The sequence below is a fragment of the Anopheles darlingi genome, chromosome 3 (genome assembly GCF_943734745.1).
Source record: "Anopheles darlingi chromosome 3, idAnoDarlMG_H_01, whole genome shotgun sequence".
Lineage (NCBI taxonomy): Eukaryota > Metazoa > Arthropoda > Insecta > Diptera > Culicidae > Anopheles > Anopheles darlingi.
In genome coordinates this window covers 46,537,253-46,547,041 of record NC_064875.1, presented here as the reverse complement: position 1 = coordinate 46,547,041, position 9,789 = coordinate 46,537,253, and the positions used below count along the sequence as shown (strand labels likewise).

Sequence of the window (9,789 nt, the reverse complement as noted above, 5' to 3'; positions counted from 1 at the left end):
TTCTCTTGCTCATAAATGAGATGGTGCCTCTATGACCCATAAATTGCTATTGTGATCGTCGCATACGCGTCGCAACACAATCGTTGGCAGCATTTCGGGGTTTCGGGCACGGATAGTGACGGCGGTCTTCAAAAGGCGGCTTTTGACGGTATGCAGAGTAAGAAGAGGGGTGGCGGGGGGTAATTTAAATATTAAATTAATATATTTTCACCCCGTGCGCGCGCACACGCACGTACTCACCCACAAACACGTGTGTGTGTGTGTGTGTGTGTGTGTGTTGCAGTTGAGAATTAATGCCGATTGTGTCCGGATGAACGGATGACGGTGTGGTACAACACAAGCACAAGGAGGAGGTGAGGGTGATAGGGGGCCAGCATCAGTCCAACAGTCAACATTTGCAGGTAACATCGGTACCACCGTACGGTACCGCGACTTTACTTGCGCCCTTTCTCGCGGTGTCAATGTTGATAATTTTGTGACATTTATTAAGGCGCGCGACGAGTTTGTTGTTTTTTTCGGGGATTGTCTTTTCACTCCCACCATCATCATCATCATCGGGTGCCGCCGCCAAACAGATGTGCGTGCGGGCTTATCGTGCGCGTTGTTACTGTCGTATATACCGTTTGGGGTTTGGGTTGTGGGTGGTTTGTATGGTTTTACTTTGATGTTTCGCAGCGGTGACTTTCCAGTGCGCTTTTGCCGCGTGAAATTACGCCAAACGGATCGATAACGTAGACATGATTCCGATGGTCGACTTCGAAGGATGTTTACTAGTGAGTTTAGGAAAGGGAAAATTGTCACTAACGATCAGTAATGCAATGTGAAATGTTATGCTTCCGGTCAATGTATTTTAATTGATTTGTTTCATCCAATTTGATCTGGAACCAATCCTTATTTTATTGTAATTCAGAGTTGTATTATAATTTTTCTCTTGTTTGAAAGAGGTCTATTTTTAGCTCCGTTCTTAAAGTGTCGTTAATTTTATACTCCAAACTCAAATTGTTTCGAGTTTACTTATAATATTTTCTCGATATATTTCTGATAACACATTTCTGATACTTTCGATGAAGTTTTCGATGGAATCTATCAGCATAACCAAAGCGTTGAACAGAATAATACATGACTCGCTAGTCTATTGTTCGGAACTGCTTTAACGATTAAGAGAGATCATATTCCAAATTTTGCAAAATTTCAAATTGTTTTGGGTACTATTTTAAGAACATCCCCCTTCGCGAATGAACGATTCTGTTGTGATGATGATGGAGGATTTGTTTTGAGCTTTACTCTTCCAATATTGAGCCGATTGTTGCAGTGAAGCTCTACCATAGCTGTCCGGCAAACCGGTCGGAATGTGAATCATTTTACGATCCGAGCCAGAACGCCTTTAATTTTCGATTTCATTCAGCATTGTTTTGGGCTGTAAACGTGTGCGCTTTCAGCATAAAAATCCACATTCCTGGACATGGCCACACTTCATGCTCTCTCTCTCCCTTGCTCTGTTTCTGTCTCTCTGTTTCGAAGTGCATGATACATTTATTGGTTTTGAGAAAAAACGAGGAAGAAGAAGTTTGGTTTTGAGAAAAAACGAGGAACAAAAAAGAGGAAGAAGAAGAAACACACATCCATTCAGCTCAACTCGTCCAAATGATGTATATGCCCCCCGTTCCTTTTGACTGAAAAGACGAAAAACATTCAGACACCAGACGGAGGTCCACTATCCGGAGCTCTCCAACGGAGATGAAAACGAAGCGAAAGGTATAAATCGATGAATTTATTATTGCAAATAAAAAGATGCTCCAAACAATAAATTGAAGCCGATCATAAAAGTGGTTGTGTTGGGACTTACCTTGGGTATGGTATCTCGCCTGTACACTTTTCGATTCCCGACCGCGCCATAATGCAATGCCTCTTTCAAATTTAACAATTTCCCGTATAAATGACCGATCCATCACACACACACACACGCTGGTCGACTGGTGCCGGAACTCTCTACAACATGGAATGACAGATCCGCCGGTACGATCGAGAAAATATTGATTATTATAAAGGCACGTCTGTGCACAGAAGCCGTACCGTACCGACGATCCGGAGCGATCCCTGATGATGGATCACGGCGGGGAAGATGTGTTTTCGTCCATTTTTGCATTTTCATCAAGCGATCCGTCTGCATCAGCACACCTCCTTTTCATCCGAAGGTTAAAGTGGTTCTCGGACTTCAGGGTGGTTTATTCACGGGATTCAAACGACCGATTTGGACACCGACCGGAGAAGAAGGGGGTGGCCCATAAACGCTCGCTGGCCATTAATGAGGTTTTATGGTGTTGCGTCGGGTGTGGTTTAGAAATGAGTTTCATTAAAAAAGTTGAAAAAAAAATGCTCACATTTGAGCCGCCAGCAGAGAAGGGATGATAGAGAGGGTGGGACGAGGGTTGCATATAATCCTTTCGCGCACTACCGGCCTTTTGGGCGTTGCGATCGTATAAAAAGCCGAGGCTGCATTTGCTGGTCCGGTGTTTGATGAACCTTTTCCATTGTTTGGGCGATCGTTGCAGAGCCATCAAATTTCGCTAGATCGTGCTTCTGGGAATCAGAAAAACAGCGGATCCTCATCATTCGATTCGATTCTGACCTTCGATCGCTCGTTCCTACCGGTTTGCGGTCGGTTGGTTGGGGTCTGGGTTTGTCTGTGGCCACAGAAAAAATCCCCGGAACCCCCAAATCGCGAAATGGCTACAAAGTACTTTTTGGAGCTTTTCATTTCAAGCCAGACGTGCTTCACCTTAATAATTATTATGGAAAAAGGTGTCTTTCGGCTTGATCCCTACCAAAAATGGGGGTAAAAAGTGACCAAAGAGCGACCGAATTGGTTAATCCGGGGCTCGTATAAACGCGTACCGTGTAGGAAGGCTGCTTGGATGCTTCTCTACTGCTACTGCTGGCCAGTTTGTGGCGTGATGCAGCCCAGGCAATCCAAGAGAATCGAAACAAGTGGCCAGCAAACTGTTTGGACAATCAATTAGAACGACATCGACAGACGTGACCATCGTGTGGATTGGAATTTCTCTTCCTTTCGAATTAATATTTGTATTATGATACACAGACACACACACACACACACACACACATTGTGAATGAACGTTTTCAAACCATAGCCTACGATGATTCTATGCTGCAGCACCACCAGTCTACAACAAGAAATCCCTCACTAACTAACCTATTCTGTTCTTCCGTTTTTTTTTCACACAGGTACATGAAGTATCTCTATCCGTACGAGTGCGAGAAGAAAAACCTGAGCACACCGGCGGAACTGCAGGCAGCGATCGATGGTAATCGGCGCGAGGGTCGTCGCTCCAGCTACGGCCAGTTTGATTCGGTAAGTGCAATGAACGCCCGTTCGCAGTGGTAGACGTTAGTACAGGTGCTGGATGCCAATGGAGGATGGTCTATCTATCTCCTTCTCACTCTCTCTCTCTCTCTCTTATTCGATTTCCACTAATCATCTGCGGCAATATTGACCGTTGCACATCCGGGCATACCGGCATGCCGGCCGACATGATGCTGCATACGCTTTTACATCCGCCATAATTGATCAGACGCCCCAGCATCTTAATGCTGGGGGCTCCGGATCGTCCGCAAGAATCCAGCGGAATCCGCGAACCACGAGTTTGTTGGTTGGTCTGGTCTCATCACTTGGTGTGTGTGTGTATGTTTGGTTCTTGTTTTGCCAAAACAAACATCACAAACGTGTGTATGTCCGAATGGGAAGACGCAAAACGGAGACCAGCAGTACGGCGCAAGAAGAGAACAAGTTCTTCGTTCCAGCGGATGCTGCAACTCTCGGGTTCTGGAACCTCATGGCGCGATGGCTCACTCTGTTTCTCTCTCTCTCTCCCTCTCTCTTCCCTCGTCCGTTACTTGAATCGACACCATAATGTTTACGATCGCTCCGTTGCGGTTGCAGATGATCACGCGCGGCACATGAGCATTGAGAAAGCATTGCCCGCTTGTTGGGATCGATCGCTTCGAGTTGCGATCGATTGGGACCGATCTTCGAATGTTCGAGCTCACGATACTGCCGACGAGTTGTCTGCAATCAAAACACAATCATTCAAACAAACATTGTTACGCCAGCCAGTCAGTGATCGCGGTACAAAACACGTGTTATGTACCAAACCACAAACCTCTACCACTCTCGTCGCCGTCCATTGATTGTACCCGGATCATGTGGCACCATGATCCATGCTCCGGCTTCATTCATGCGCCGCGGAATCTGGGCTAATTGAGTGCTGGTTGGCCAGAGAGTGGAGGGGATGCTGGAACCATCGTGTGCTTGTGTTTGTTGATGTTTTGGGATTTGCGCGCCATTCATTGCTTGCTGGGCATGAATGAATGCCTGTTTGCTGCAAGAGCCCGAGACCTGTTTTGCCCCCGACTTTCGACTCGCATTTAACCCATTCTTCTTTTCTTTCTCTCTTCTTCCACAGCCCTCGGTACAGCGATCACCGATACCGCAAGGTATGTCACAGCTACCGCCAATGTCGTTGGTATCGCACGTGAATCAGCAGCAACAGCAGCACCATCATCATCACCGGCTGCTACCACCGGTCGGTCAGATACCGAACATCTTACCGGCCGAGTTCGAGCAGCGGATGCTCGATTACATCAAGCTGTTCCAACCGAAAGAGATGACCCGGGCTCAAAGCCCCGACGGTAACAAGCTGTCGGCGCTGAACGCACTCGAGATCTCGCGCGTCGCCCTGTGGAACATGTACAATCCGAGCCCGAACAGCCCACCGAACTCGCTAAACACAAGCCCCGAAAATAACATGCAAAGGTAAAGCATCCGCTTTCCCCGTTCTATCCTTGATTCCCGTGTGCTCATGATGTTCGTATCTACTCTCTCATTACAGCGCCCTCGATCTGTCGGAGTCACCGGACCACGCGATGTCATCGATCAAGCGGGAGCGCACCGAGCATCCGGTCGATTTTAGTGCCGATCCGCGAGACTTCAGTGCTGGCCATCCGCCACCGGCCAAACGAAGCCACCACCAGCAACAACAGCAACAGCAGCAGCAGCAGCAGCAACATCATCACCATCACCATCATCACAGCCACAGCCGATCGCTGACACCACTGAAGCTGAACAGCTCGTCCCACGATGAGGACGAGCTGCGGTCGGTCACCGGGACGCCAATTAATCTGCGCGAAAACGGAACCGCCACGTCCAGCCTGCACCATCACGAGGACCCCGACGAGGACGAGGACGAGGAGGAGGAAGACGAGGAACCGACGGAGGAGGACATTCTGCGGGCATCGCTGGTCGCCAGCCAGCACCATCCACTAGCGCTCAGCCTTGCCGATCATCATCAGCTTCAGCAACATCAGCAGCAGCGCGAACGAGAACGTGTTCAGCAGCATGTTGCGGCACAGGCCGCTGCCGTTCAGCAGCACCTTCAGCAGCAGCAGCAGCAGCAGCAGCAACACATGGCCAGTCTTGACCTGAGTGTGCTGGATCGTGAGCGAGTGCGGTGCAACAGTGCCGATAAACTGAAGCGCCATCAGCTGCATGATGATGATCAGTCCCAGGAGCAGGAAGAGCAGCACCAGCAGCAGCAACAGCAGCACCATCACAACCACAACCACCATCACCAAAGGCAACAGCAGCAGCAGCAGCAGCATCAGCAGTCGTCGCGTGCCAGTCGAGCACACCTGGGCCGCGGTAAACACTCGGAAAATGGAGACCGGCTCAGCCTGACGCCGGACAGTGACTTCCATCACAACGCCAAGCACGCTTCATCGGACGGTAATGTGAATGCTGGTGGTCGTGCGATCACCTCCGATCCGTTCAGCTCACCGATGGGCATCACGGGCATGCAGTTTAAGCTAATCAGTCGAGGTAAGTTGCTGCATCATCTAACGATCGGCCATCACTGGCACTACAGCAGTGTTGCAGAACCATAGCTCCGCAGCAAGTACTTCATTAACAGCGTTCTGCTTACGCTCCTTTCAGGTGATGCCAGCAAAGGTGACCAGAAGCTCGTGGTGACGATGGAGTTCAACGGGGTGCAGTACGAAGGTGTCTTGTTCGCGAATCCACTCCCACTATCCACGAACACCGTCACTGCACCGACCTCGACTCCACCGTCCTCTTCGGTATCGGCAACGTCCGCATCACCGATCGGTTCACTAGTGTCACCGGTGAAGGCGACCACCATATCACCGCTGGAGGATCGTGCTGATGACCGTGCTCCTGCCGCTGCCTCGTCGTCATCGGCGACGTCCAATGGACCCACAGGAACATCCTCTGCCGATACAGCTCTACCCATGGCCACGAATGGTGCGGGTACCAGTAGCCTAGATGTATCCCTACCGACCGTCACCAGCGCATCCACTGCTTCCTGCGGCCAACCACAGCAGATTGAAAGTGGCGGTGGTCCCACTGTCCCGACCACCGGTATCAGCAGTCCGCTCGTATCGTAAACCGTCACCACTGCAGCATCCCAAGACACATACACAGAGGCTCTCTGCAACAGACCTAGCAGAGAGAGAGCGTGTGAGAGAGTAAGAGAGAGATAGAGGGACAGTACCATCATCACTATTTTCCAGATAAGCACCCCCTCCCCCACACCAATGGCTCTCTTCCTTCGGTATCGTTCATCGCCTTCATTCAAGGGCCGTAGATCCCTCGCATCGGGTACTGTATCCCCTTCCTTTCAGAATGTGTCGCGTCTCGCCGGTGCTCAACGGAACTTTGGATGGGGGACGCCGTCTAGGACGCTTCTTTAGATATTAGTTTAGGTTTTTTTTAAACGTTATGTAGCACATATACCGGCACCCTATATGCATGCTGTGGTACTGTGAGCAAGTGATCGAATACGGTGGTGCCCCGCTTGAGGGCAAATTGATTTTAAACAGAAAACAAGTTGACAAATATTCTTCCTCGAATAGAATGAACTACTACTAGGAGATAGGTGTTTAGGCGTGATCTTCTTCTTCTTCGTTTTTCCCGTTTCACGTAGGTAGCTAGGTAAGGTGCGTAGCGAGTGTTGTGTAGAGTTAGGCGGATGCTTCTGCCTACTATCTGCATTTCAACGCAAGTGCAACGTGTCCACGATAGAATCTCCCACTTTTAACTCGGAACACGGACCGGGACTACGATTCCGGTGTGTGTGAGTGTCAGGGCAGTAGTGAATGTAAAAGGATCAGACGATAACAGCGGAAGGGCTAATGAAAATGTTATGACAAAGGCACATTTACGGTAATTTGGCTTCGCAGTGGATTGTTGCTTTTTGCGCCACCAAAATCACAAGGACTCTCTTTTTAATCAAACTGAAAACAGAATGCCAATTCCTCCAGCTAGATACATTCGCCGTCATGATTGCCTTCGTCGGTCTGTCACAAACATTTCGAACCAAAAATTAATTTTAAACGCATCAGCAAAAGAGAGAGAGAGAGAGAAAGTGAGGCGATCGATTTATGTAATACTGCCCCTTATTATTTTTTCTTACTTTTTTTACATGATTGACTTTATCCACCTTCGGTTAAAAGGGCAAAAGGCCTTTAAAGTAAGATGCTCCCCTACCCCACCGCACTGCCCCACACTCATTTGCCCGCTCGTTCGCTTTACAGAAGCCACACGAGTGAGGCGCATGGTACGTGGAGCACGGCAGTGCACATATAGGACACACGTTTATACGAACTATTAGAATGGATTTATGTTCTCGACGCAAGCGCACCTAGCTGGTCATATGCAGCCCGATGAGCAATGCATGCGCAATCGAATTAGAATCGACTAGGTATTAGCGAATAGCGAATGATTGATACTAGACATAAGAAAACATAAAAAAAAGAGGGCAACGATGAGAAACTGGCACTACGGCTGCTGTGAGGATCAGAATCGAAGAAAGAGCACACGGGCCCCGGTGAGTTTGGATGGATTGTAAAATATAGGAAGGAACCGGTGCCGCCGGTGAATCATTAGACAGCCGGCGACGGTAAGATTCTCGTACACTCTAGCATCGCGAACCGGGTGAACGATTCTCCCTCGCGTTGTTTGCATCCCTGCGTTTATTTGCAATATTATTCCTTTAGAAATCCTACCTTAGCATATTCTTTAGTTGCTCGTTTCCCCGTTCAGTTGATTGTATTGCGCCGGTGCGGCTACAATGGGCCTCTAGAGAAATCGCGATCCCTCGCAAGAGTAGTATGATGTGATGTAGCGTATGGTGTCTCGTTCGGCTGAAGGGCACGATCGTGGGATAGAAACAGATGAGAAAACAGAGAAACTGCACCGCAGTGACCGCAGACCCGTGTCCTGTGGCTCCATCCTAGCTTTGTAGGTCTAGCGATGCAACGTGCATTAATTTATTTAATTCTAAGTACTACTGATAACCGTCTCGCAATGCTAAATGAAGTCCCGAATTCAAAACCTAGATCGCAGAATAAGAAAGGGGGAGGACTCTAGATTAAAGGGAGGAGAGGAAGATAGTCGCGCGGCGAACTATACATGCTAGGGTCTCCACTATATATATATATATAAATAGCCACCTCGTTCATGTGCAGGCTGAAAAGGGGCCGACATGTTAAATGTAAAGAGATATGATAAATCATAAATTAGACACAAAAAACATATACTTATCCCAAACATCTCTCTCCCACTCTTTCTCTCTCTCTCTCTATCGATCTATCGACTTCTCGCGTACGCCCCTAATAGAATGTAGAATTGAAACCACATAATAAATTGTCCGTTTTAAAAAATAGAAACCTTGGATGTGCATTGGCGGAGCATTCTGCTTCAGTGTTCACCTTCACCGCTGGTCAAATACCAAAACTCTCCGAAATGCTGATTCAAGGCTACTACGACAATATGTGTTATCGTTTCATTTGCCGTCGTTTTCATCGTCGACATTGATCCGAAAGAATTGAACTGATAAACCGAAGGACGAAGGCATTTACCGGCGGACAACGGAAACTCGGATGTCAGCTATCCGAGTTTCCGTTGTCCGCCGGCAAATGCCTTCGTCCTTCGGTTTATCAGTTCAATTCTTTCGGATCAATGTCAATCATCGATTGATGCAACAAAAAAAGGTTTAGTTTTGAGCATTTTTTGTGATTGTACTCATCTGTCGTAAATGTAATATTGAACTACAACTTTTAAAGCCTTTTGGCGTGATTTGAGATTCCATATAATCGTCCTTCGTAAATCCTTTAAATTTTAGATTTTTTTTAAACTGAAACTCGTTTTTCAGCAGATTTCTACTCAAATAGCGTGGAAACAAATGGCACGTGGCAACAATAGCTTACTACGCTGATTGCAATGAATGACACCATATTATTTTAACACAAATCATAGCCATTTACTTTTCACGTATGTTTTCGTTACACGTATGTGTCAAATGTATCACACTTTATATTACACATACTTTTTGGGATTTCACAGTTGCCTAACGTTTCACTTTCTAAAACTCCATTTTTAGCTGCTTTTCTCAATATGTTTTTTGAATATGTTTTTTGCCATTCATTCGAGCCGGTGCCCAAGATTTTCTTCACCATCAGCCCTACTAGGGATACTTTGTAAGCTTGTTTGCTCCCCAGGAGACATAGAGTTGATTAGTATTTAGTGGCAGAGCTGCTGCTTTTCCGCCTTCTGTCGCGGCTGCTGCTGCTGCTGTCGTTGCTGGTTTTGTCGCTATTGTCGCTACCGCTGGTGTTGCTGCTACTGTCGTTGCTGTTGCTGCTCCTCTTCGCTCGATACTCCTTTTCGAAAATGGTTTCTTACACCTGCGAAAC

The 9,789-nt window shown here is 47.7% G+C and overlaps 1 protein-coding gene across 3 annotated transcripts in view; it reads left to right on the top strand.

The window, feature by feature from the left end:
- LOC125954586 (protein dead ringer-like) overlaps positions 1 to 8,803 on the top strand; it is a 99,068-nt gene extending 90,265 nt beyond the window's left edge. For all 3 annotated transcript variants that reach the window (XM_049685019.1, XM_049685017.1, XM_049685018.1), the window contains 4 exons: positions 3,247 to 3,373; positions 4,485 to 4,834; positions 4,911 to 5,896; positions 6,011 to 8,803. In XM_049685019.1, the coding sequence (XP_049540976.1) occupies positions 3,247 to 3,373; positions 4,485 to 4,834; positions 4,911 to 5,896; positions 6,011 to 6,480 (1,933 nt within the window). In that variant the 3' untranslated portion in view covers positions 6,481 to 8,803. The remainder of the gene's footprint in view (positions 1 to 3,246; positions 3,374 to 4,484; positions 4,835 to 4,910; positions 5,897 to 6,010) is intronic.
- Positions 8,804 to 9,789: the final 986 nt, after the last annotated feature.